The sequence below is a fragment of the Canis lupus genome, chromosome 2, assembly GCF_003254725.2.
Source record: "Canis lupus dingo isolate Sandy chromosome 2, ASM325472v2, whole genome shotgun sequence".
Taxonomy (NCBI): Eukaryota; Metazoa; Chordata; class Mammalia; order Carnivora; family Canidae; genus Canis; species Canis lupus.
In genome coordinates, this window is record NC_064244.1 from 80722341 (window position 1) to 80749704 (window position 27364).

A 27364-nucleotide genomic window follows, 5' to 3' on the forward strand; every position below is an offset into this window, starting at 1 on the left:
CGGCAGGGAGCAGGAACAGCCCGGCCCACCCAGGTCTTCGTGAGATTAGGAGACAGCAGCCTTCTTCCTGGTGGACGTGGTCCTGGCCACGGTGCCACCTGCTGCCTTAGGTGGCACCAAATCTGTACCACCGTTCCCAGCAGCACAGCATGTGGGGATGTCCCCTTGGCCATTGCTGCCCTGGGAGTGGCTGTTGGATTGCCCGGATGGAGACTTTCTTCATGAGAAAGGAGACAGGAGAGAGGGGAGGACGGAGGGCTGCCCTGGAGGAAACCTTCTCGCAGGGGCAGGAATAGTGAAAGGGGCTGCTGAAAACGAATGGAGAGGGTCAGGAGCCAGGCCGGTGTGCCAGGCGCAGGAGAGCCAAGGGGTGAGGGTGTTTCCAGGAAGAGATCCGAGGGCGTTGGGTGAGAGAACACGGGCTGGGGAGGGATGGCGGGCCCGCCAGGGCAGGAGGCCTGGGTCAGATGCATGCGGGGGCAAAGCAAGGAGGCAGCGCCACAGCAGGAAGTTTGCAATGAAGACAGAGGGTCTAACGCTTCCTCAAGGTCATCGGTGGGACAGGAGTGTCCGGAGGAGAAAGAGAGCTAAAGCAGCAGCAGGTTCCAGGGAAGAACCGCCATCCTGAGACGCGTGTTTGATGGGAAGGGGAGGAATAAGAGGGAGGGAAAGGCTGTGGAGGCCAGAGGGGGAAGTCGTTCTTCTGGACTCTGTGCACAGGTTCCCCCCAGGAGGGACAGGGAAGGGGACACACAGGGAGGGAAGAGCTGCATCTGGAGAAAGCAGTGAGAAGACTGGGGATTTGGAGGGGGATTTGGAGGGAGGAAAGATGGTAGGGAGGCAGAGAAAGGAAGAGAGCTGAATATGTTCATGCCTGGGGCCTTGATCCCTGGCAGTGCAGCTTTCTGCGAATTTCCAGCATGCAAGAATAGAACAGTAATATTATAATAATAGCTATCAAGTATTAAGTACCTGCTGTGTGCCAGGCACCGTGCCAGGAGGTTTACACGTGATAGTTTCTAATCCTTATAAACAACCCAGCAAGGAAATGTGTTTGCATCAGTAGGTGAGGCCACAGAAACTCAGCAAGGTCGAGCTGCAGAACTGGCAAGTGGTAGGGTCAGAATCCAGCCCCGGGTCTGTCATTCTGTTTCGAGTGACTGGAGGCTTGTGAGTAAAGGCTGGGGTGGCAAATGTGAAGGGTGTATCAGGGGAGGTGCTCTGTGAGAACATCGAGATGGCAGGGGTCGGGGGAGACTCCCACCCAACATCCTGGGTGATGTTGGCATGAGCTATAGGAGCACAGGGATTTGGGTGGTTAGAGTGGGATGCAACATGTGACCCAGGAACCTGAGGGGAAGGATCAAAGCATGAGTAGGATGCAGAGAGGATTAGGGAGAGGAAGGACTCAAGGATGTTGAAGGTGGGCAGCCCTGGTGGTGCAGCGGTTTAGCATCGCCTGCAGCCCGGGGCGTGATCCTGGAGACCTGGGATGGAGTCCCACGTCGGGCTCCCTGCATGGAGCCTGCTTCTCCCTCTGCCTGTGTCTCTGCCTCTCTCTCTCTCTCTCTCTGAATAAATAAATAAATAAATCTTAAAAAAAAAAAAAAAGGATGTTGAAGGGGAAGAGGGGGTGTGTGGTCACCTGTCTGGGTTCCACCAGGAGCCGTAATCATAGTGGGATTTCTCTCTTCTCGAGAAGAAGAAGCAATTCTTCATTATATTTCTGGTTACAAAAGTTATATGTGTCTCTTACACAAACCCAAACATTACAGACATCCGTGACACGGGCGGTGTTCACTGCTCTCGCTCCCTGGCCGGCACACAGTAGGGCTGCAGCAAATAGCTGATGAGCCACCAAGTGAAAGCAAAGGTCCTACGCGATCCCACCACACTGGATAACGCTCCCCACACTTGCATGTCTTTTTCTTCAGATTTTTCTTTCGGTTGGATACCGATTCTTCGAAATGGGAGCAACTATGCGTATTGTATCACAACTTCCTTTTTTCATTTCAAAATGCTGCATCTTTTGGATATCTGAGAAAGAGTGATTTTCTGTGCATGCAGGGAAGCCTTTTATTTGTAACAAAGTCTTGCAGAAATAGACACAAACAACTGACTTTGCAAGAAAAAAAAGTAGAGTCCTTTCTTTCCTTTATCAAAAGAAGCCGAGAAGCCAGGCAGGAGGAGTGGGGAATAACTTTGAAGGTCCCTCTTTAGACTTTTCACATCTTCCCAGCTGGACCACACAGCAAATCTTTCACCACTCAGGTCTTTAGTGGCAACATCAACCTTCTGGGTCCCTTAGGATGCTAGCCAACAATGCTTCAAATAGTTCCCCTTACATTACTTGACCTGCATTCCCCCGGAGGGTTTATTTCAGGATTTACAAACCTAGCTTGTTAGGTGTGCTTTACCTCTTAGGACAGTGATGGGAAAGGCAGGTGGTGATGGTAGTTAAGAGCAGGGGCTTGGAGGGCAGAGGGATCTGAACTGAATCCCAGCTGTACCATGTGGCTGTTGGGACACTTGGCCCATTGTCACGAATCTAGGAAGGAGGCCTGCAAAGGGCTCCTTTGGGTTCAACCCAACTGAGTGCTTGTGGCTGAGAAAATCCTGTTTGCTGCCAAATGAAAAAGGGGCAGAGGCTGCGGGTCAAGTTACCTTGGTGTAAATAAATCAAGCTGCACTGCCCGTGCGTGTACCTATCTGACCCACATTTAGGTCAAATTAGGTCAACAAGTACTTCGGGCTGGTGATGATGGCAGCTCCCATTTGTTGAGGCTTACGGTGGCCCCGGCTCCATGATCGGTGCATGCATCTTAGTGTTTAATCCTCACAACATCCCTGTGGGATCTTAGCCCCATTTTATGAACAGGTAAACAGGGGCACAGAGAAGTCAAGTAACCTGCTCCTACAACTAGTAAGTGCACAGTTGAGATTCAAACTCTGGCAGCTGGTCTCCAAAGCCCACGCTCAGAAGCATTCTGCTGTGTGACGCACATGGGCCTTCCTTGGGCATGGCTCATGGTGTGCATGGGAGAGGCGGCTCACCTTGGGGAGCGAGTGCTCTTAGCTCTCTCTCTGCTAAGTTGATGACAGAGTATGTCCTTTAGGAGTTGGGCACGTACCTGGTACCTCTCTGGATCTTCAGAAAGAGTGTGGGGTCCCAGAAAAACCACAGGCATTAGGATCACAATGACTCGTTTGACTCCTGACCTTACCAGGTACCAGTTGTATGACCTTGAGCAAGTTTCTTAATGCATTGAGACTCAGTTTCCTTACCTGAAAAAGAAAGAAAATAATAGTACCTCGTTTATTCCGATATGGGAGGATAAAAGAATACAACGCACATAAAACATCTAACACAGTGATAAGTTCCCAGGAGGAGCTAAGTAAACTATGGTTCCTAACCTTCTCTCATGAACTGGGAACACAGAAGGCCTTTAGGAGTGTTTGTGGTTGGCGCTGAATGACTGGGGACCCCCCTGCTGGCCTCAGTGATATGAAGTACTTTGCATCTCCTTGTCATGCTGGAGTACTCACAAAAGTAGTTTTTGAGCCAGTTTCTTCATTTCTAAAATGAGGATAATTGTACCTGCCTCACAGAGTTGTTGTGAGGATGAAGTGCGATAATGTATGGAAATGCTTGGAATAGCATCTAGAATAGAAATGCTCAGCAATGAATGACAACCACCATCGTCGCCATTAGCACCTTCACCATCATCATCCCCCTCACCATTACCACCATCACCATGTGATCATCACCATGACTGTCATACTCATCACCATTATCCTCTTACTACCATCATCATCATCCTCACCATCCCCATCCTCATCCCCATCATCATCTTCATCACCACAATTCTCACCAACATCATAATCATCATCACACCATCACCACCACCACCACCACCACCACCACCACCATCACCATCATAGTCATATCACCATCATCATCCTCACTTATTCTCACTCCCACCATCCTCATCATCCTCATCATCCTCACCATCTTCACCATCCTCACTACCATTACCATGGCTGTGTGTGGACGGTTTTGTGCTAGGAATGAGGTACTGTAGTACCTAACACAGAGAATACAGGGAATTGTTCAACTCATTCCTTTCTTTTAGTCTTTTGGGACCTTGCCATAATACCGCTTGTACTGGAAGAGAAAATGCCTTTACTGTCAACCTCTGCCAGATGAATGAAGGATGAACCCTACTCATTGACCTTTCTGTTATAACTCTCCATGCTTTTTCTCTAACTTCTCAGAACCAAGTAGTTGTAATCACAGAATACAGTCTGTGTTTCCCCCACAGGTGTTCTGTAGAGCATTATTCCAAAAGATGTTAGATGTGAGCCAGGACAGCAAAAAAGGAGAAATGTGTTTTGGGAACACTGCATTCTCTACCCCATTTTTCTAGATCCATAGCACATGTTGGTGTAGAAGTGGCTGTGCACTTGAGATGGCAGGTTTGAGAAATGTTGCCTGAAATGATTTTCTGGAATTGCTGTCCTGACACTCAACTCTATAATTAATCCACATCGCTTTATAATAAAGTATATGTCTAGATTTATGGACATAAGCTACAAGCACTAAAATGGTCTTGGTCATGGGGAGGGGATGGCACACACATAACTTGGCCCCACTATTATTAGGATAGAGATGCTAGTTCCTTACTTCTTGAAGAACAGTTAGTACTGTGATCCATGTTTTACCTGATTTCATGTTTGCTCAGGACTGCCAAGATTACAACAGTACCACTGGGACTGGGGAGCCATTGGGTGGTCAGGAGAAGACCAACTATCCTCTTCTCTGTGCTATAATGTGAGGGGCAGGCATTATAGAAGTTAATCGTGTTTTTTGCTTTTGCCTTCTTTTCAAAGAACTTTATACCACCTTTGGGACTACTTTGGAGACATCATGGCTGGGGATGTTGAATCATCAGAGTTGAAAATCACTCCTTTATTCTCATTTATTGCTCTAAGAATGTCAAATTCATGCGGCCTCTATGAAGGGTGACTTGGCAAGGCATAGCAATAATCTTCAAAATGTCAGAGTTCCTGAAGGTGTGGCCCTCAGCTCTCTTCCTCATATACTTTTTTTCTGATACCATTCACACCTATGGCTTTATCCATCCATCCATCCACCCATCCATCCCCCACTCATCTCCCATCCAATGATTCATCCATCTACCTATCAATCCATCCACTCATCCACCCATCCATCCTCCATTTATCTCCCATCCAACCATTCATCCATCTACCTATCAATCTGTCCATCCATCCATTCATCCACTCATCCACCCACAGTTATTAAGCACCCACTATGTGGCATATGCTTTTCTGGGTTCTAGAGATACACCATTAACATCTGTTTCCCAGACTAGACATACAAGGTGGCGGCTGCATCCTTGGCACCTCATCTTGAATGTCTCACAAGCACTTCCTTCAAACCTGGTCTTCATGCAACGTTCCTTACTCTGGATTTTAGTGAGGAAGAATTGTCTGTTCTTTTACACAAGCCAGAAACCTGGAGGTCTCTAGAACCCTTTCTCTATGTCACTTCCCTTCCAATCGTATCCAATTCCACCACTGAGGCCTGTTGATTTACCTCTTAAATGCCTGAGAAACTTCTCTCCCTCTGTATCCTACCCTTGCCCTGGAGCCACTATCATCTCTTGTGACAGCCTCCTAGCTGGTTCCCTGGTGCTCCATGATGGCCATTTTCCAGTATATTTTCCACTCACAGTCAAGAGGATTATCTCCTAAAGCAAACCTGTCCATCAGTTCCCTGCTTAAAATCTTTCATTGGGTTCTCAATGCGCTTAGGATAAAGCAGAGCTTCTTATCAGAGCCCTACAAGCCCACATGGCACATCCCCTGCTGACCTTTCCTGCCAGCCCTGTCCCACCTCCCACCCCTATTTTTTTCAGTGCCTTGTGTTCTTATGCTCCCATCTTGGTACACAGCTCTCTTCACCCAGAATTCTCTCCCCTCCCCTCTCCTCCCCTCTCCTCTGACAAATAACTCCTGTGTATCCTGACGATGCCCTGCCCTCCCTAACCAGATTAGAGTCCTGCACTTCTCCTTTGTAGCACTTGTCACCTTTAATGTTTTAGGTGTGAGTGATTTTCCAATTAATGCCCACCCTCCCCTCCCTAAGACCACAAGGTCTATGAGGGCAGCAATAGTGCCTATTTCCCCCTCAATATTTTATCATGACAAATATCATGATAAAAGCAAGAGGCTAAGCAAGACACCCATACACCCTCCACCTGAATTCCACCTGTTTCTGACCTCGCTACATCTCTACCCTGCACAGAGCTGATCTAGTAGGCATGCAATAAATCTGTTGAATGAAAGTGGTTTAACTCCCTCCACCTCTAAGGTGATAAATATAAGATGAATTGGTATATGTTCTGTACCATTCATTTCAGCATTATCTCTAAGTATGGGAAACTGGAAACAACTTAAACGCCCGTGACAAAAAAATTTAAAAAAATTAAATGTATAAGTAGTGCCTATTCTGTGCCAGATACTATTCTAAGTACTTCACATATACCAATGCATTTTAATCCTCCCGACAACCTTAAGGGGTAGGTACTCCTTATTATCCTCATTTTACAGGTAAGGAAACTGAGGCAGAGAGAGAGTAAGAATCATACATCTATTTCCATGGGAAAATGCTGTGGAAGTTATGCCCGAAATAAACAGTAGTGACAACATCACCTGCTGGCAAAGGATGTGGAGCAAGAGGAACCCTCACACATTGCTGGTGGGAATGCAAAATGGTGCAGGCTCTTTGGAGGACAGTTTGGTGGTTTCTTTTAAAACCATGCATGCCCTTACTACATGCTCTAGCAATCCTACTCCCTGGTATTTACCCAAAGGAGTTGAAAACTTATATCCACAGAAAAATCTGCACACAGATGGTGATGATGGCTTTACTCATAATTGCCAAAACTTGGAAGCTACCAGGATGTCCTTTCACCAGGTGGATGGATAGATAAACTATGGTCCGTCCAGACAACTAGTCAGTGCTAAAAAGAAGTGAGTTATCAAGTCATGAAAAGACATGAGAAGGAACTTAAATGCATATTACTAAGTGAAAGAAGCCAATCTGGAGAGTTGTAGGATTCCAGCTGCATGACGTTCTAGAAGAGGCAAAACCATAGAGGCAGTAGAGAGGTCAGCGGCTGGGGGAGCTGGAGGTTGGGGGAGGGATGAATAGATAGCAAGCAGAGGATTTTTAGGGCAATGAAACTATCCTGTGTGATACTATAATGGTGGATCCAGGTCGTGACACCTTTGTCCAAACCCACAGAGTGTACAACGCCGAGAGTGAGCCCCGATGTGAAGCATGGTCTCTGGGAATGATGCATCCCTGTAGATTCACCAACTGTAACACACGTACCACTCTGGTGGGGGGCGCTGATAATGGGGGGGGATTGGGCATATGGGGGGCAGGGGGCACACGGGAAGTCTCTGTACAGTACTTTCCTCTCAGTTTTTCTATGAACCTAAAACTGCTCTAAAAACAGTCTAATAGATACATAATGGTAGTCGCTTCTGAGAGATAGGATTTAGCATAATCCCGACTTAATTTCCTTTTGCTTGTGTCACGTCTCATTTTCCTTCAGTAATCATGTCTCACTTTTTTTTTTCCTCCCCCAAGGAAAAAATCACTTCTCAAAGTCTGGAGAAGGGCCACTTGGCCATATAGCTAAGAAGCCTTCCTCAACAGATGTCCCATCGTGATAAGATTCAACGCGACATTTTAGAGTCATGCAACTACGTGAGAAAAAAGTGCCATTAACCTGTGTCAGAGCTGGAGAGCTGGATGCCCACGTCCCGGAGGAGACGCTCCGTTTCCTCCAGCCAGGACAGCGACAGGTGCAGGATGTCCAGCGCCACCTTCTGGAGCCCTGAAACAGGTGGGCTCACCTGAAGGTTCTGAAGCAGGTCCACCTCCTTCTTCAGGTCCTTGCTACCGCAAGACTTTTTCATGCAGGCCTGGAAAGACACGAGATCATGAGGAGCCCAGACGCTGGGCCCAGAAGCAGCAGCGCTCTTGACTTGGCCATGAGACAGGCAGCGCCGCATGTTGGCCGCACTCGGACGGCTCAGTTTCATTTACCTCCTCCCCCCCCCCCCCCCCCCCCCCCCGTTTTGGCAGCTTTTGCTTTTTTGGCACTCTAATGCAGCCTTTGGTGGTCGAAGAGACCCCACTTTTAGGTATCTGCAATTCCAAAGCCAAACTGCCAAGGACAATTGGCTGAAAGGAGAACCAAATCTGGCTACTTCTGTTCATCAAAATTCCTGTTGAGATCAACACATCAGCTGGTCAGAAAGCGGGGTTTCCTGATTTGAAAGAGTGCTGACAAGCCAGCGTTTGCACAAGCTCCCCAAATAGTAGCTGCTTATTTCTAGAGAAAGCAGAAGCAGCTGCCTGCTTGGGGAGGCTCCATACTGGTGTGGGAGCCGTGGGGTTCAGGCAGACTTCTGGGTCCGTCTCCTCCGGAGTCAGAAGCAAAAGAGGCAAAAAAAACCCCTAACAACAACAAAAAAACAAAAACAAAAACACACCCAAAAAAACAAAAACCCCAAAGAGCTCAAAACAATAGCCTTTCCACTGCTGGGCCAGAAAATAATGCAAATAAAGAGCAGGGATGTTCCTCTGAAAATAACGGGGGACTTATTTATTATTGATTTGTTTTTTGCTGGGGCCCGGGGCCTCCCCAGGTCAGTAGCAGGGGTGCATCATGCATCTTTTCCGTGGCCGCACCAAGTTCACCTGGGAGGCATTTTTTGAGGCTCTTTGTTTTCTGCTCCCAAACAGATTTCTCCAGGAGAAAAGGATGAAAAAGGAGCAGAGCATTTCTGCCCAACCTGCTCCACAAACGCTGGGGAAATTTCCCAAACAAGCAGCACAAGAATGAGATTTGTGAAAAGCCGAGGAAGAGGGCACCTGGCAGTTGTCTAGAGATGTCTTCAGCTTCTCGATGTTCTCTGTGATTTCCTCCTGTTTAGAATTGCTGAGCTGAGTCTCCTTCTGCAGGGTCCATCTTTTCTGCTGAAAGTTGATGTTGTCCTCAGTGACCTGGGTGATCTTCTCTATTAGCTGGTGAGAAAAAGGAAAGAGAGATTTGCACACCAGGGTGGCTCTGGGAAGGGACCAGGAGCGCGAGTTCAAGCTCCCAGGTTCTGCAGGTGAACGGGGAGGCCCTGACGTGTCTTGGTGACGGCTCTGGAGGAGGACATCGGTCCTGTCCCCGGGACAGGTCTCCCAGGGTCTGAGATGGCTTTTCAGAGCCAAAGGTCTGTAATGTTGTCATGAGTTTGCTCTAGATTCTCCTGCACCGTGATTTGTCACGCGGAGCCTGATGCTGTGGACTCATAGGTAGAAAGAAGGTCAGTGTCCACAGCTGACAAGAGCAGCCCATGGTGTGTTTTCTTACACATGCGTGGAACAGAGGGTTAGAAAGAAAATCAGAACGACAAGGCGATCATTATGGCCGGGAGTCCACCCCCATCACCATCTCTTCTCTTCAGAAGGAAGAAGTGAGAACGCAGCGTCTGGGGACAGGCGGCCCCACTCCCCCCTACTTCTAAGGTGCCAGCGAGGGGGTAAATGTGTGTGTCTGGCGACCAGAAATAGGCCTGAGTGGTTTAATTTGATTTTCACAGAAACATTTCAAGGGAATTTAACTGGCTTTTACTTTAAAAGCCAGGAAATCCCATAAAATCAAAACAAATCTTTATGGTGTAGCAACAGTGTGAAAAATATGTACCACCAACAAAACACAGGCGCATATGCTCCCAGTGTCTGGAGGCCCAGGTCCCCGAGGGAGGAAGGGAGGAAGCAAGAAAAACCTGTTGATCGGTGACGGGCTTGTCCAGGAACGGCTTCACTCGTCCGTAGGTGGCCTTGATGACTTGACTTCTGAAATGCTCCAGCTACACACAAAGGGAAGGCGACAAAAAAAAAAAAAAAAAAAAAAAAAAAGGGAAGGCGACAGTGAGTGGGGGCAGCCGGGGCTGGGGTGGCCGGCAGTGCCAGGGGCCAGGAGGCAGGGGGCCGCGGCCTCCAATGGTCAGTACGGCTCGCGGGCGTCTTGAGCTCTTCCTGGAAGGGCCCGGCAGCCGAGCACACAACAGCAGGTTCTAATTACCTTTCAGGTCTGCCCGCCGAACCCGACGGGCACCCGTGGTCGGCACGCACGCCGCTCGCGCCCTCAGACGAGCCACTGGCTGCCAATTATCCAGTGGGAAGTCTGGGGCCGGGAGCGCTCTTCCATAATTGGGAAGTCGGCCCCAGACTGTGAGATAAATATTGAGGCTGTCAGCCCAAGTAAATGGTGTCATCAGCTCGGGTGTCTGGCGAGAGGACAGCGTGCTCCCGTCTGCCAGCCTGGGCCTCCGACCATACGTGTCCTGAACGCTGTGTTGGGGGCCTTTGGGTCCCCAGAGCCTGGTTCAGAGCCGGGCAGAGGAGGTGCTCAGTACATATTCATCGATGCTCATATGCGGGCATCTGCCAGCCCCGGGCGCCCCGCTTTGGTTCAGCCAGCTTTTCCTGGGTGCCTGCTTGGTGCCAGTGTTTTCAGATTACAGCCGACGAGATGGCGCGGTTGGATTAGGCCAGGGCACACGGAGGCACAGCTCTAAGGTGCCCAGTGCCCGCAGCAGGGATGGGCCGGGAAGCCCAGCTTGCTCTGACAATTTACCAACGTGGCCTGGGTTTTTGGTTTACTGACAAAACATGGTCATGGACTCTGAAACAGAGACCTGAACATACAAAACAAAACAAAACAAAACAAAACAAAAACAAAAATAAAAAAAAAAATTAAAAAAAATAAAATAAAATAAAACAGAGCCCCAAAGGGATCATAGGTGCCACCAAATCAACTCAAAAGTCAAAGAGTCTGGGCAGCCCTGGTGGCTCAGCAGTTTAGCGTCACCTTCAGCCCAGGGTGTGATCCTGGAGACCCGGGATCGAGTCCCACATCAGGCTCCCTGCATGGAGCCTGCTTCTCCCTCTGCCTGTGTCTCTGTCTCTCTTGCTCTCTCTCTCTCTGTCTCTTATGAATAAATAAAATAAAATAAAAAGTCAAAGGGTCCTGACATGCAGGGTTTACTTGCTACGGTGGAGTTCTGGGAACCAAAGAGTGGAATGGTGAGCTCCTAAGGACACCCCAGCAATCAGCCTGCTCAAAGTAGACAGGGGCAGGGGTGGGGGGGCTGAGGCACTCCAGGCCATCCTCTGGATCCATGGCCAAGGAGAGGGGTCCCAACAAGCCCAGGAAGAGGTCACGCAGAGAATGCCCTGTGAATGACGGCCCCACATCCCCCCGGAGGCCTCCCACAGCACTGCTGGCGGGGGAGGGGACAGTCCTCCTGGCTCATGGCTCAGTCCTGGAGCCACTTGCCTGGCGAGGGGCGGAGTCTCAGGCAGGGAGCAGGGCCCTGGAAATAAGGGGCTGGGATGGGGAAGTAGCAGAGATGGGGCCCACCCTCTGTCTCTTGGGTCCATACCCGGAGGAATCTCAGTGTCTTGCGGGGGGGTCCTCCCGGGAGGCTTCTCTCCTAAACTCCACTGTAACCTGGATGTTGGGACTTGGGCAAGTGACACAGATCATGCCTTCAATCAAGGGTGTGTTGGGGGCTGCAGGGCACAGAAAGGGGACGGGCTGGTCCGGGTGCACAGACCTTTCTGAGAATCCAGTGAGCAACCTGGTGGGCCCCCCTTCCCAGGAGAGCAGAAGCACAGACATATATACACAGAGAATGTTCTTGGGCCCCCTGGAGACGTGGCTGCCAGGAGGGGGCCCCCCAGGAGAAGTCCAAGGCAGGCTGCCCTGGAGCCATATCCTGGAGGGTCGGGGCCTCCACCCCGGCGTCCAGTTGGCTTTCCCTTGGCCTTTGGCGAAGTCTTGTTGGCACATCCTGGCCCTCACATCCGTGCCGCACACCAGAGGAAGGGCCACTGGGCCATCTGGGGCCAGAGCGTTAGGGCAGTGGCGTGCCCAGGCCAGCCTGTCGGAGCCTGCCCACCGGCCTGCCCAGACTCTTCCCCATCTAGCGAGCACTTTGACATTCTGGTTTCCCCTTACTTTCTTTCCTTAAGGACACTGACTGTGACATCTGCTGGCAGACAGGGGATGCAAGATCATGGTAAATGTCAGGACAAAAAAGTGTGAGGGAGAAAGTCCCAGAAACATCATGGGGTCAAGAGGCTCAGACTCTTCCCAAGAGGGAACCACACGGTGGGTTCACTGCGTGGAGTGGGGTCGGGCTGTTGGTGCGGGCAGCTTCCCGGGGTGTAGGAGCCACACGCGGCTTCTCGGCTGGGGTCCCAGGGGGAATCCAACCATGGCCACCATCCTCCTGACTCATCCCCACCAGCTGGGGAGCAGAAAACCTAGGGGAGCATGGGCCACCGAGGGGGGCTCTGAAGCTCGCCTACCTGACCTACTGCCCTTTCCAAATTGACTTTAATGAGGGTCTCTCTGTTTCCCATTTCTTGTAGCTGGAGCAATTTCTTTCTGGAATCTTCCTGAAGCTTCTCTTCAACCTGAAAGGACGATGAAAGCATGTGCTCGCTGCTAATGTGATCATAATGCCCTCTGGGGAGCTTCCTGGAGGAGGTCTGAGGGCCATGGGGGTCCTGGGGCGGGGGCAGGGGTCATGGGTGAGCGAGTGCAGGGTGGAGGCGGGCTCGCAGGAGTCGCCCCGGGGTGGGATGGAAAGGACCCCTGCGGGTCCCCAGCAAGCCACATGACCAGGGACGGGTCCTCCTCTGCCAAGCGGGGATGGTGATCCTAGTGCGCCTCCCAGGGTGAGTGCGGGGATTCAGTGTTTCGAGCGGGGCCGGCACCTCTGGAAAGCTCTGTGCACACATCGGGCTGCAAACGGGCCGGGAATGTGCAGCGGGCGCCGTGCTCTAGCGCCGCGGGGAACTGGCCCACGCCGGGTACCTGGTAGATGCTATTACTTGGCCTTATCATCGTGCCTGTTTGGCATCACCGCTTCCAGCCCGCTCGCCAGCGGAAGCCGCGCCGGGGGCTTGCCAAGCAAAGTCTTTCAGGAATCGCAGCCCGTGGGAAGCGGGGCGACTGGCCGGGTCATTGTCCCTGGGCAGGAGAGGGCGAGGCGGGCGAGCTTGCCGGGCTGGACGCCGCCCTCTGCCGGCCGCCACGGGCCCCGCAGCCCGGCTGCTCCCTTGGGGACCCCGCCGTTTTGGAAGCACCTGCGGAGCCCAGGGCTCTGGGGTTCTCCGGAGAGGAAGCAAACTCCCCTAGATAAGCGTGAGGATTTTGTGCTGCAACGACTTTGCGAGCTGTTTCTTAGGGGGCTGAAGGGGGGGGGTCACAGAAGTAATAAAAGACCCAGAAGAGCCCCGGAGCTTTCTTCGGAGCAGCGTGGGGCAGCCCGGGAGCCTCTGGGTAGCACTGGGCCGTTGGCAAAGCCATCTACGCTCCCTGGGCCTCAGCTTCCTCCGCAAACATCCCCTCACGTCTAAACACGCCCTGACTTCTATTTCAGCAGACTCCCTCATATGCCGGGAAGGCCAAGTCCAGCCTGGACTCTGCCTTTAGCGGGGCTCCCCACCTAAGCATCTGCCCCACCTTCCCTGCCCCAGCCCTTGGGGTCATCCTTCGCTGCCGCCCTGCTCCATCTCTCATGCCAAGCCATCTCCAAGCCTGTGGCTCGGGCCCCTGTCACATCCAGTCCACGTCTCCATCCCTACCCTGGTGAGCACCCCTGCCAGGCACCGAGGGCCTCTGGCCTATGTAAGTGGCTCCTTCCTCTGGTTTACTTCCTCCCAGCACATTCTTCATGCTGTGAGAGTTGCCAGGCTGTGGAGCAGCTGGGTCCGACACGACTTTCCGCATTGACAGAAATGCTCCCTGTCTGTGCTGACTAGTAGCCACCAGACACCTCGGGCTGTCAAGCACTGGCAATGTGGCTGGTGTGACTGGGGAACTCAGTTTGGAGTTTTTACCCAATCTTGGTTAATTTCAGTGTGAAGAGTTGCATGTGGCTCGTGGCTGCGCCACAGTGATGGGAGCCACACAAACCTGGCTTCCAGTCTTTGCTTCGTTACCTACTGACAGTGTGGCTGTGGGCTGGTTACCTTACTAGTGACTAGGAGCCTTGATTCCCTCATCTGTAAAACGGAGAGCCTAGATCGGTGAAAGAGATGAAATGCTTGGCATAGTGCCCAATACATGGGAAATTTTAGCTATTATCTTCACCATAACCATTGATCACAAGTCATCATACCAGTTCTCTGTTCAAAAGCCTTCATCAGCAACCTGCTGCCTGTGTGGTAGGTCACCCGAGTGCCACACTAATGCCAAACACCCAGCCAAGGATGCAAGAAGCCCATACGAACGCCAAGCAGGTAAATAAAAATGAGTCCACACTGAAATAAATCATAATGAATCTGCTAAAAATCAAGAGAAAACAAAATCTTCAGAGTGGCCAGGGAAAATAGATTACTCAAAGGCAAACAGTTAGGCTTGTAAATGACGTCTAAGCAGAAACAACAGCGTCCAAGAGTCAATGGAATGACGGACCTGATGTTACCTGTAATGCGCTAGAAGAATGTCAACGTCAACGCAGAATTCAACACTCAGTCGAAATGTGTTTTAAGAATGAAGGTTAAATATTCATTTCCAAAGATGCGTGTGCCCAAATCTGAGAGAATTTGTCATCAGCATAGCCATGCTGAAGGAAAACACTAAAAGGTGTTCTTTGGATGGAAGAACAATGATCCCAAATGGATGATCAGAGATGCAGAAAAGAAAGCAAGAAAGGTAACGTATGGACATGAATATTGACTATAGAGAAATAGTGATTAGGTCTTCTGGGGTTTACAAATAGGGAATAGTTGATGGGGCACATGGGTGGTTCAGTTGGTTAAGTGTCTGACTCTTGATCTTGGTTCTGGCCCCGACCTGAGGGTCATGAGTTCGGGTCCTGTATTGGGCTCCACACTGGGCATGAAGCCTACTTAAAAATAAAATAAATAAAATAAAATATCATTTAGAAAATGACAACAGTGGCACACAAATCTGGAGGCGGTGAGTGAAGTTAGTGTTCCACAGTCATTTCCTTACCAAGGAGAAGGGCATAATTATCAACTAATGTTGGATCTTGGTAAGTCAAGAATGCAGATTATAGCCATTAGGTTGACCATGAGAAGAAGAGTTAAAGAATGAGAAACTCAATTACTATTGGATTTGGTAAGTCAAGGCTGAATGCTGTTGTCTTGCTATTACTAAGAGAGTAGTAAAGGAGGAAGGCATTTCCAAGCTAATAGAGAAGATGGAAACAAAAACCACTAACTCAAAAGAGGGCATGAAAGGAAGAAAAGGGAGCATCACACAGTTTGTACACCGAGCAGGAAGGTAGATTTAAATCCCGACAAACCAGCAACCACATTATATGTAAATGGACCAAGAGACAAAGACTGTTAAAGTAGATTTTATAAAGATGATATGCTAGTTAGAAGAGAGATGTGCCTAAAACTTAAAAGACTGACAGAAAGAGTAGGAACAAGACATGCTATGAAAATATCAGTATTTTTTTCTCAAAAGAAAAGCAGTAGGGCTTCTAGGTATATATATATATATATATATATATATATATATATATATATATATATTATGACATTTTATTTATTTGAGAGAGAGAGAGAGAGAGAAGCAGAGAGAGAGGGAGAAGGTCAAGTAGATTCTGCACTGAGCACAGAGCCTGATGTGGGGCTTGATCCCAGGACCCTGAGATCATGACCTGAGCCAAAATCAAGAGTTAGACGCCAGCTGAGTCACCCAGGCATCCCGCTGCCAAAGTTGCATTAATGACAAAGTAGACGTTAAGGGGAAAAATCTATTAGAGATGAAGAGGGACATTTTATGATGATCAAAGGTTTTTTTTCTCCAATGAGAAGTATTAAAATTCTAAATTTATAGGCACTTAGTAACACGGCCTCAAAATATACAAAGCAAAAGTTGTCAATACTAAAAGTAGCAATACACAAATCCACAATCATGAGGTTTTAAAAAATATGCCTCTTCAATGACTGCTAGGCCACATAGCCAAAAATATCCATAAGAGCGTTTAAGTTTGAGCAACACCATTAGCAAACTTGATTTAATGGATCAGTTCTCTTCTGGATAAATTTTGCAAATAAGAGTTGAAGTCAGTCTAGACTTGTGGTTACACACAGGAGCATGGAGTCAGATAGACGTGGGTCCAAGTTCTGAGAAGTACAGCTACTTTATCTGCGTGAACTTGGCTAACATCGTTTACCTCTGTGAGCCTCAGTTTCTCAACCATAAAGTGGGGTTAATACCGGTATTGACCACGCGGAGTCATTGGGAGATTAATGGAGATGATACGTGCAGAAGGCTTGGCCCAGAGCGGTCACTGGGCCACACTGTCCTTGTCTTACCTTGCTCTTTTCTCGCAGTGTCTTAGAGATCATGTTCTGTTCAGTACAACTCTTTTTCAGCTCCTCCCTGAGCTTCTTCATTTCTTTCTCCATGTCTTGGATTTGCTGAAAGAGTTTCAAGAACAGGAAGTCAACTTCCCTGATGGGAAGTGGGAGTTGCCTTCTGGGCTGAAATATCCTGAGCCTCTGTAGTTCATTTCATTGGGTTCATTAAGGCAGAAACCTAGTCTGGTATTAGCTTAATTGCTTCCCTTGGGGGAAAATTCTACATCTGTGGGGCAAAGTAGATGTTTTTTCAATTGATGGTTGGGAAATTGGGTAAAGGGAAATGATTAGTTTCTTTTGAAAATCAGCATGGACCCTGGATTAAACAGTACAAGATATCCATCAACTCATTAGAAGCTCTTCTCCTAGGGTGTATTTTTGAGATCAATCTGAATCAGGGCTGCTTGGATGCCACAATGGACATAGTCTGGAAGGACAGAATAATGAAATTTTTCTTTTTTCCCATTTTGAGGCAGAGAATAGCAATGTTCCTGGCACAGAGAACAGGACGTCTCTTCCTCGTGTCTAAGGTGCTGTACTTCCTAATGAATGGGGACGTGTGCCTGGTGCCGTGGAAGAGGACTCGACTGGCACAGGGAATGAACATTTTCATTTCATTTTATTTTATTTTTTAAAGATTTTATTTATTTATTCATGAGAGACACAGAGAGAGGCAGAGACATTGGTGGAGGGAGAAGGAGGCTCCCTGTGGGGAGCCCGATGTGGGACTCGATCCTGGGACCCTGGTATCACACCTTGAGCTGAAGGCAGATGCTCAACCCAGGCGTCCCTGAATGTTTTCATTCTAGTGCAAGTATTTTCACCATTGTTTCATTATTTCCAAAGTCATCGCCTATATAAGGCAAATGATTTTTTTTTGTTTGTTTTTATGAGTTGGTGTAAAATTGATGTATTTCAACAAAAATGCTTCAGGAAATTGAAATTTTGTGTTAATAACAGTGCCCACGTGTAAGATAAACTTTGATGAACATGATGGAACATGAAAGTTTGGACACCACAGGTCTGGGGGGCAGGGACCCCATGTCTCCTGTCCAGCCCCACGGGGACGGTGTGCACTGCCCAGAGAATCCTGGGAGGGTGTGTTTTCTACGGTATTTTCAGCCATTTCTTCTTTGAGGCTATAAGCAGCATTTCAAAGAATTAGGAGACAAGGTTAATAAACAATCATTAAAGCCCTACAGCTTGTGCTATCTAATGGGCCATGGAACCCCTCTCCGACCCCACAAAGCTCCCTGAAGGTCAAAGTCTAGCCTTTCTGGGGATACGGAGCAGTGAATAGGCTCAACTCACAATTTTGCAGAGTTTTAACTCTTTCCCTTGGGCTTCCTGGCGTTCCTTCTGAGCATCTTCCTTTCTTAACTCTTCTTTCAGCGCGGAGCACTATGGAGAGACAACACAAGAAGGCCACGTGGGGTTGTCTGTGGGTCCCTAAGTCCCCGCATTTGAGCATTTCCTATTGCTTAATCCAATCACTTCCCCAAATTTCCAGAGGTGAGGCCATTTGCGTCTGAGGGACGCCCGGGGCCCTGCAGCAGGTGGTAGTCAGTCACCCCTCTCGTGAGTTCCGGGGATAATGTGTGTAAATGCTTCTTCAGGAGCCAGCAGTCCACACCACAGGACAGACCCAGCTTTGCGGAGTCTGGATCCTTAGGGTGGCGGGATGGGTGTGTTTGCCTCTGGGACCAGCCAAGAGAGCTGCCAGGAATACAGGGAGGCGCTCTCGTGCTTTCTGCAAGGTGCATCTCCCAACACAGCTGCTTGGCGGAGGGAAGGTAAATGGAACAGCCTTTCAGGAGGGCAGTTTGGCAACACACATTGAGAACATAAAGATGGGCCTTCTTTTGACCCAGAAATCCCCACTTTAGTATTGTCTCTTAAGGACGCTGACTAGAGAAATCAGCAAAACTGTAGGGTCAGGGATGTTCTAGGCAGTATTAGCAACAGAGGAAAAGAAAGAAAAAGAAACAACCGTGTCCAACAACAGATCACTTAATTACATTGTGTACTTCCAGACAAATATTCTGTAGCTTTTAGGACCGATGATAAGAGCTTTTATTTATTAACATGGGAAAATAGTACATATTTAAAATTAAAAAAGAGTATAGTATAAATGTTAAAATTTGTATTTATTTTTTTCCAAGACTGGAAAAATACACATTAAAATATGAATGTGGGTTTCTAGGGGTAGTGTTTTCTTCCTTATCTCTTCAATTTTGCTTCTCAATATCATCTTTTATTTTCCTAAAATTATCACACATGACAAAGGGGATTAGAAAAAAAAGGAAAGCCAGGCATCCAAATGCTCACAAGAGCTGCACCGGTTAGGGAGGAGAAACGCCTCACTCCAAGGTCAACGAGGAAGGGGAAGTGGTGGGAGAAAGAATCCACACATACTTCAGTGAGCAGAATGGTCAAGTCGGGGTTGTTTTTCCATATTTCTCCCAATTGGCACCAGCCCTGCAAGCTGCCCCCCTTGCCGGCACACACACACACACACTCACAGGCACACTCACGCCCCCCACACAAAGCAGGTGCCCTGCATGTAGGAAGTCAGTCTGCGGGTAGAAGTGATGGTAGGGACTGGTCGCCTGGCGGCTGGTGGGGGCAGGGGCGGGAGAGGGCCACTGAAATCAGCCTCCCACTTCTCGGAACATCACTTTCTTGTCCCCGCCTGGCAGAGGCGACACGGAGGCAAGTAAGTCATGAGACAAGAAAGCCTGGGCTTGGATCCTGGCCTGTCTGACCCCGAAGGTCACGCTCTGCGTTTTCTGAGTTCCAAACTGGGTACCGTGCTAAGCACCGGACTGGTACTTCTTGGGCCTTTTCTTTAGGACTTGGAGCTCTCACCCCCTGACATCCCCGCAGACAGAGCACCGGGTCAGTCAGGCACCGTGTGTCCCCGAGCTGCCGCCTGGGGTGACGGCTCTTCGGTTTCAGCTGGATTCATTGCAAGAGAGCACACACATGCTGAGAGAAACCTTATTCTGCGGGATCGGGATTCTAAAGTCAGGATGGAAGGCATCATTCGCAGCGTCAAAGTCATATATGGTTATATTTTCAAGGTTTTGTTTATTTATTTGAGAGAGAGCACAAGAGAGAGAGCAAGCACGCACAGGGAGAGGGGCAGAGGAGGAAGCAGGCTCCCTGCTGAGCAGGGCCCGATGTGGGATTCGATCCCAGGACTCCAGGGATCATGACCTGGGCCGAAGGCAGACGCTTAACCGATTGAGCCACCAGGTGCCCCTCAAAGTTACATTTAAAAAGCTCTTTAAGGGGATCCCTGGGTGGCTCAGTGGTTTAGTGCCTGCCTTTGGCCCAGGGCGGGATCCTGGAGTCCTGGGATCGAGTCCCTCGTCAGGCTCCCGGCATGGAGCCTGCTTCTCCCTCCTCTTGTGTCTCTGCCTCTCTCTCTCTCTCTCTCTCTCTCTCATAAATAAATAAATAAATCTTTAAAAAAAAATAAAAAAGCTCTTTAACTTGCAGAGAACCTGGCCCCTGCCGCTGGTCTCTCCCGCTGGGCCTTTCGTGTTCTGGGCCACCCAGCGGCTGTCCTCCTGTGCCCTCCTTACGCCCTGGGGCACCGGCCTCATCTCACGGTGGTGGGAGAGATGGGAGTGACATTTAAAGCCAGGGCCCAGGGTATGAGAGATGAGTCATGGGACCCTGCTCTGCTTGCTTTCTGGGGACAGCTACAGTATGATGACGGTGACCCAACACTCACTCTGGAACTGAGGGCTTCAAGCTGGTGATCCTTTTCTTTGTTCTCACTTTTTAGTTGGTTCACATCCTGTTTGAGCTGTTGAATTTCCTCATCCCTTGTGAACACTTCTTTTTGCAGAGATGACACCATCCCTGGGGGAATGAACGAATGAATGAATGAATGAATAAATAAATAAATAAACAAACACATAAATTTTACATAGATATTTAATAATCTTTATATATATATAAAGACTCACAGAGGTCAAAGGGGCAGGAAGGATGACCGCACCACAGCTGTCAGCCAACTTGTGGCCGAGCCCCTTCCAAGCCCGGGCCGCCCCTGGTGCTCACCTGCACCGGAGGAGCTTGTGTCTAGGCTCCCAGAGCCGGGACAGGGGTGACGCTGAAATGCACTGACCAGCATTTGCTTAAGACGGCGGCAAGAACAAGAAGTCAGCCGTGGGAACAAGAGTGTTGCCGGGGGAAGAAGAGCCTTAGGGGGGCCCCTGTGGGCTCAGGCTTGGCAGGAGAGGTCACGCCATGGGGCTGGGAAACCGAGGCCCAGTACGGGGAAGGCCCAGGAGTTTTCACCAGAGGCCATAAAAAGGCTTGTGGCAGAAGGAGGCTGTCAGCGGGGCGGTTGGATTCACGCTCACCACCTCTTAGTAGCCTGGTGTTCCTGGACACGTTATTTTCCTTATCAGTATCTTACTGTGTCTCCCCGAGGAGTTATAAGGGTTAAAGACATATAAAGAACACACGAGAGTGGCTGACCCACAGCGTTTGTTACAGGGCACCTATTATTATTATTATTATTATTATTATTATTATTATTATTATTATTTTATGGTAGCCAGCTTCTAAAATGGCCCCAGCGCCAGGAGCAGGGCTGACGTGGGTAGCCAGGATGATATTGTGGGAAAGACGGACTGCGACTTCCCAGGGGGTCGTGGGAGACATAGCGGCTTTCCCCGCGGTCTCCGTTGGCTCACACGCTGGGCGAGGCCGACCGCCATGTTGTGAGGACACTCAAGCGGCCGAGGGGAGGCCCACACCGTGGGGAGCGGAGGGGGCCAGCTCACGGCCCAGCCAATGTGCTGACTGCGCCTCACGGGAGACCCTGAGAACCAAGTCACCCCCACATTCCTGAGCTCCAGAAGCTGGATGAGATAAATAGTGGCTGTTGTTTTACCCATTAGATTCTGGGATAACCGGTTACGTAGCAGTCGGTCACTAACACATTATTGGATTCTCGTATTGAGGACAAGCGGGAAGAAGGGTGCGGAAAGGCTGTGCGATTGGGTTGTCTCAGGTGGTTCTTTTCTTGGAAGAACATTATGCCCCATCTGATGGGTAGCTGCCAGTCAAAAAAGGATGTGAAATGAATGGGATCCAGAGCTCTGTCACAGGACTCGGTTAGGCTACTTTGCAACGGGTGGATCCCTCTGGGACTTGCCTTCGAGCTTTGTGAGGCGGGACTGGACCGACCTGTGGCGTGGAGGTCAGTGGGCGTCACGATGGCCTGTCAGCCTGGTCTCTGAGTGGCTACACTGAGCAAATCCCCTGCTCACCCCCGACGGACACCAGGTGGAGGCAAGACACCAGCCCGCGTGTCGGAAGCCACGGAGACCCAGGGCCGCTCCCGCAGCACAACCCGGCCCTGAGCTTCTCAAGCTCGACTGTGTGTATACGAGCCCCCGGGATCCCGCCAAAGTGCGGCTGCGGTGCAGGACATTCTGGGCTGGGGCCCGGGACTCTGCGGTTCTCACGAGGGCCCGGGGCTTGCTGGTGCTACCGGTCTGGGGACCACACCTTGAGCGGGTCCAGCCCACCCCGTGTTCCCCCAGCCCAGGGTCGTCTACTCCCCGAGTGGAGAGGGTGGTGTCTGAGGACAGAGCATAGACAGGCCTGGCGGGTGCGGAGCCAGGCGGAGGAGAAGCCGGGGGTCAGGCCGCCCGATGCGCAGAGACCCACGGCGACTCCCCCGTGGCTCAGCGCTCTGCTCGGCTTTCCTGCTGCGTCCCGGGCACTCAGAGCAACAGGCCCAGTCCAGGCTCGCTGCCCGCGCCCCGGCGCGCTTCACTCCCTCCGTTAACGGCCCCACCCTCCTCCAGTCTCGAGGCATTCCTGCTTAAAATCCCCAGCGGCTTCCCATTACCCTTAGAATCAAACCCAGACCTCCCTCCCAGTGATCTACCCCCTGCCTCCCTCTCTGACCTTACCTGCCCCACCCCATGCGCACCCCACTCCAGCCCTCCTGCACGGCCACCTGGCCCCAGCCTCAGGCCCTTTGCACTTGTGATCCCTCTGCTGGGAACACCGTTCCCTTTGGTGTCCTGACTGCTCTCCCCTTTCCACCTCTTCAAAGGCCTGTCCTCGCCCACCCACCAAGCTATATGCTCACTTCATTTCTGCCCCTCAAGCACCTCGCTCCCACACTGGGCCAGTTTTCTCCGAAACGGGCTTGCTTATTCACTGTAGGTTTACTTTTAGTGCCTGTCACCCGCTCACAGACGCGAACCCTGGGAGTACAGGAGCACTGTGCTCAGGCTCTCTGTCCCCAGCCCCCGGAACGGGGCCTGATACCCAGTGGGCGCTCAATAAACACGTAGGATGAATGAAAGGATCCAGGGTGAGAAACAGCTGGTCTCCGGAGGGCGTGTGGGCTCCCACCCTGAGGTCTGTAGGGTGCAGCCTCTGCTGGCCACTTAGGAAATGTTTTCACTTGGGCCCGAGTATACTAGGCCCCTAATGCAGTGACCCCACTCTGCCCACATTCTAGCTTGAAGGCAAGCTGGCCCGTGGAAGCGCCCAAGCCCCACGGCGTCCCATGTCCTCCCTGGGGCGCTCGCCAGACATAGCTGAGTGATAACCTTCACGCACATGGGTGTCAGGCCCTGCCCGAGGAGCTGGTTGTACTTGAACTCGGGGACACAGGCCGCTGAGAAGATCGCTGAGGCCGCACCTCGGATCAGCGTGCAGCCGGGCAGCGGTGGACTGGTGATGTCTGCTGCGGCCAGGGAAGGAGGGGGAAGGGGGCAGCTCTCAGGCCCCCCATCAGAGAGAGCTCACCTGAGGTGACGGCATGGTCCCTCCTGAGGTTCTCACCCTCGTTCTTCAGGGATGTGATTTCCGAGTTCCTCTCAGACAGGGTCTGGCACAGCACCTGGCTGTAGCCTTGCTGTAGGGCACTGATCTGTGGGAGGAGGCGACACGCAGTCAGAGGGCGCTTGCCCGGGTGCGCAGGATCCGCGGGTACCCCTCCGCGGTTGCACAGCAGCTTTGGATGGATCTTTGGTGGGGTGCTGGGGAAACCGAGCTTTTTACTTCTAACCAGCAGAAGGGACAGGAGAGGGCAGGTTCCTTCAGAGACCGCCATGTCACATGTAATCAAAGCATGTCTTATCTTTGTGCCCGCGGAGTGGCTCGGGTCAGCTGGCACCGGGGACAGCTGATCCCTACGGTGCCTTCTTACCCGCCCTGGACTCTCGGCCAGGAATAGACCAGCTGTCGATTCCGGGTCATGGAGCGCCGAGGGCTGCAGAGCAGAGCTCATGAGAGGCTAAGCCGGGTGTAGAATTAATGGCCTCGAATGCGAACAACAGCAGCCTCCATCTCACAGGACACCCCAGGCTCACAAAGCCCTTTCACAGATGCTACCCTGATGGCAACTGACAGTGTCGCAGGAGGCCGAGGGTCCCGCTCATGCCCCCATTTTGCAAGCAGCACACCGAGTCTCACAGAGGTGGGTCACTTGCTCAGGATCACATGGCTGCAGAGGTGGCTCCTTGCTCCCTGCCAGGTGGCTCTAGGGCCAGGATACAGGCCTCAGGCTGTACGGCGCAGCAGGGGCTCAGGAGCCCGACTCTGGCCTTCAAACTCTGTTCCTGCCACTTACAGGCTGACGAACACGTGAGGCCAGATGCTGGCTCACTGTTCCATTCCGGAAGTGGGGTGGCAGGAGTCCCCATCGGATGGGCTGGTTCAGAGGCGTTTTAATGAGTTAGTGTGTATACAGGCGCCCGGATTGTGCCTGGCGCTCGGCACCCAGGCGGTAGCCGTGACTGTCCTCCGAGCTCAGCACCCAGGTGGGCCCGGCCGCAGCTCCTCCAGCCCGTTCTGGGGAAGAAGGTAGCCGGGTAAGATTTTTGGGTGCATTTGGGAGCCTCGTCGAGGCTCATTTACACACCCGTGTGACTGCAATTAGGCGGGGCTATGGGGGTCCCTGTCCACCCTCTTATCCTGCAGCAGGTGTGGCACGAAAAATGGGGGGGAGGTAGGGCGCTCAGGTCAGGCGGCCGAGGGCGCAGAGGCCTTTGCCACCAGATGGCGCCCACAGTCCTCGGTGCCGGTTTCTGTCCCTGAAGCCCTCGTCGTTCTTACTCTGGTAGAATTAACAGAAGGATCAAGGTGTCACAAGTTCCCTGGCTCATTTCACGCACCATCATTGTTCAGGTTCTGTGACAACTGGGGCCGTGACACTTCCTCTCTCCCTGGGGGATCTGAGACGCTGGGAAGAGGGCATGTGCCAGAAGGTGGTGGGGACATAGATGACTCTGTCCTCCACCCTCCCCGAGGCTCTACTTTTGCATGTTTGTGCTTTTTGAAACTTCGAGCCAAAACTTTTCTTTCACCTCTTACTGTTCTCTGTGGGAGACATGCAACTTTCCCCTAAAAGGTACTGGGAGTAGCTTTGAAGGGCGTTTCTAGCTCTTCTCAGCTTTGTGCCTTTATTTACACGACACCAGAGCCACAGCACGAGGCGACGAGCTCCCAGAAAGGACGGCAAAGCGTATGCCCACCTGCCCAAAGATGCCTGTGCTTCTGCTTCTGACAGATAGAAGAGAATTCAATCTATGCTTTGGGGTTTTAGGATTTCCGAATACAAGAAAACTCCAAATGGTCTTCAAACCTCTTTGTTTCTTTCTGAAGAAATGGATTCTAGGAATAGAATCTCCTAGGTTCATCTCGAGCAACCTAAGTCCCTTCCTGGGGGCACCGTTTCTGGGATTGAGGCCCCGCACCTTGAGTTGGTTGGGGTCGGGGTGGGAAAGAAAGGCTCCACACCGTCTGTAATGGGCATACATCCCAAGAAGGTCGAGGTCTGCTGTCCTGTGTAATAGATGGGCGCCGAATGGCAAGAAAGTGGACAGCGTGACGGGGACGGCTTCGAGAGAATAACTGGGCTGCTCATTAGCACAGGCCTTCAAGAACACGCAGAGGCAGGCGGTTCCCAGAGATGCTGTAGCGGACGGAAGACCCCTGGGAGCAGGTCCTGGCGCGCACCCTTTCAGGGGGACAGGGGAAGAGCCTACAAAGTAATCAGATCAATAAATCAACCTGCCACAGGGCTCACACCTGTGGCTGAATGTTCTGCAGGCGGTACAGTATTTAGGATACGACCGTGTGAGCTGATACAACTTGATTTGGGTTCAGACCCACTGTGGCCTCCAGTTCCGATGCGCCTTGTAACAAAACAGTCTCTTTCAGTTACAAGTGACGATCAACTGGGGGGAGGCGACAGTATGATGAATCGGTGTGATTATTTCTAGACCCTTTCTTTGTGAACATCCCCACCCTCCTGCCCCAGATATCACCAGCCACTTTCAGCAAGATTCAAATCATGACCTACTGACGTTCAAAGATAAGTGAGGATCACACAGCATATGTCACATGTATTTGACTAAAAGAAAAAAAAGATGATGTGGGAATTGTTCACCTGTGTCCGCACACCTGGGCAAGACACACCACTTGTACTCAGGAGAGTTCTGAGATGGGAGGGTAACCCAAAGAGATGTCACTCTGTCCATTGGCAAAAGTGGGCTCCGATCAAGAACAAGACGCTCATCAAGGAGTCAGCTTCCTGTCAAGGTAGCTGTCAAGTCGTCCTTCCTATGGGATCTACTACTTTCATTGGTTTTCCCAGAACACATCCAACGGAGAGTCATCTGTTTGTGTGAATATGAGATTCACTTATTAAGTCTGTCTCGTGCCTGTTATGAACATAACCGAGGGAAGGCAAAGATCATACCTGCCTCATTCTCTGCCAAGTGAAGAGGGTTTCTCGGCTTCGGGCTTTCATTTGCATGACACCAGAGGGACTGGGCAAAGAGACAAGCTTCCAGAAAGGAGAAGAGCCCAGAAGAGGGCATGGGACAGGAGAGGCACCCCACAAATCTTACTTGAATGAATGGACAAACAGACACGGTCCTATCAGCGTTCTAGAAGGTAGCTGGGCCCACTCCCTGCTGTCATGGAGCTTATGATCTCCCAGTAGAATCTCCTAGGTTCATCTCGAGCAACCTAAGTCCCTTCCTGGGGGCACCGTTTCTAGGATTGAGGCCACGCACCTTGAGTTGGTTGGGGTTGGGGTGGGAAGGCAGCGAACAGGGAAGGAGAGAACAGAGGCCCCAAGCATGACCACAGCCTTAGGCAACATTACACACCGAGGCCACGATTCATCAGTGGCCAGTTTCAACTTTGTTGACATATGATTTATGTAGCAGATCAACGGCTAGTTTTAACTAGTCTCAAGGATAATGCAGAAATTCTAGGTGGGGAATTTTTGTTTGATGAAGCTCCCTAAAGTGAACCAGCAACTGCCTTCAGGGTGGGGTTGGATGATGGGGGATTCCGCTCCCTCTCTCCAGCTGAACACCCAGAGCTCTTGCTTGAGCCCGGCTGGGGTGGATGTGAGAGACAGTGTCGCTGAAGCAAGGGAGTTGGGTAGGGACAGGAGGTAGGGTGAGAGCATAGGGTCTGCAAGGGGCAGACCCGTGTTTACCGTGCGCTGCCCCCTCTAACTTGCTATGTGACCTGAACAAGTTCCCAGGGGGCTCTGAGCCTGCCTCAGTCTCCTTGTCTGTGGAATGGTACGTGTCAGAGGACCGTGTGGTTTAAGTGAGCCAATGAACCTACAGCACCGGCCCCAGTGCCTGCACATTGTGGGGGCTTAACAGAAGTTACCGTGGTTCTACTAGTAGGGTAGGAGCTGGCCATGCCCCCAGTTCCTGGGATTTGAGCTCATACCCACCACACTACCAGGGCCGCCACTTTCCCATCTACCTGGGGGGCTCCCTTCCACACTCCCCTGGCTCTACCCGGGAGCTGTCACCCTGTGTTGTGACC

The 27364-nt window shown here is 51.0% G+C and overlaps 1 protein-coding gene and 1 long non-coding RNA gene across 8 annotated transcripts in view; one reads left to right on the forward strand and one right to left on the reverse strand.

Moving 5' to 3' along the window:
- LOC125754575 (uncharacterized) overlaps positions 1-11125 on the forward strand; it is a 32280-nt gene extending 21155 nt beyond the window's left edge. The window contains exon 2 of the long non-coding RNA XR_007409201.1: positions 7682-11125. This is a non-coding gene — a long non-coding RNA (uncharacterized LOC125754575). The remainder of the gene's footprint in view (positions 1-7681) is intronic.
- FHAD1 (forkhead associated phosphopeptide binding domain 1) overlaps positions 1-27364 on the reverse strand; it is a 122366-nt gene that overhangs the window by 46046 nt on the left and 48956 nt on the right. For 6 of the 7 annotated variants that reach the window (XM_049106990.1, XM_049106982.1, XM_049106987.1 and 3 more), the window contains exons 7-14: positions 23309-23432; positions 20256-20386; positions 17825-17914; positions 16469-16573; positions 12473-12580; positions 9880-9963; positions 8975-9127; positions 7824-8019 (exon numbers count right to left, since the gene is read on the reverse strand). In XM_049106990.1, the coding sequence (XP_048962947.1) occupies positions 7824-8019; positions 8975-9127; positions 9880-9963; positions 12473-12580; positions 16469-16573; positions 17825-17914; positions 20256-20386; positions 23309-23432 (991 nt within the window). The remainder of the gene's footprint in view (positions 1-7823; positions 8020-8974; positions 9128-9879; positions 9964-12472; positions 12581-16468; positions 16574-17824; positions 17915-20255; positions 20387-23308; positions 23433-27364) is intronic. The other variant, XM_049106984.1, reaches the window with a different exon arrangement.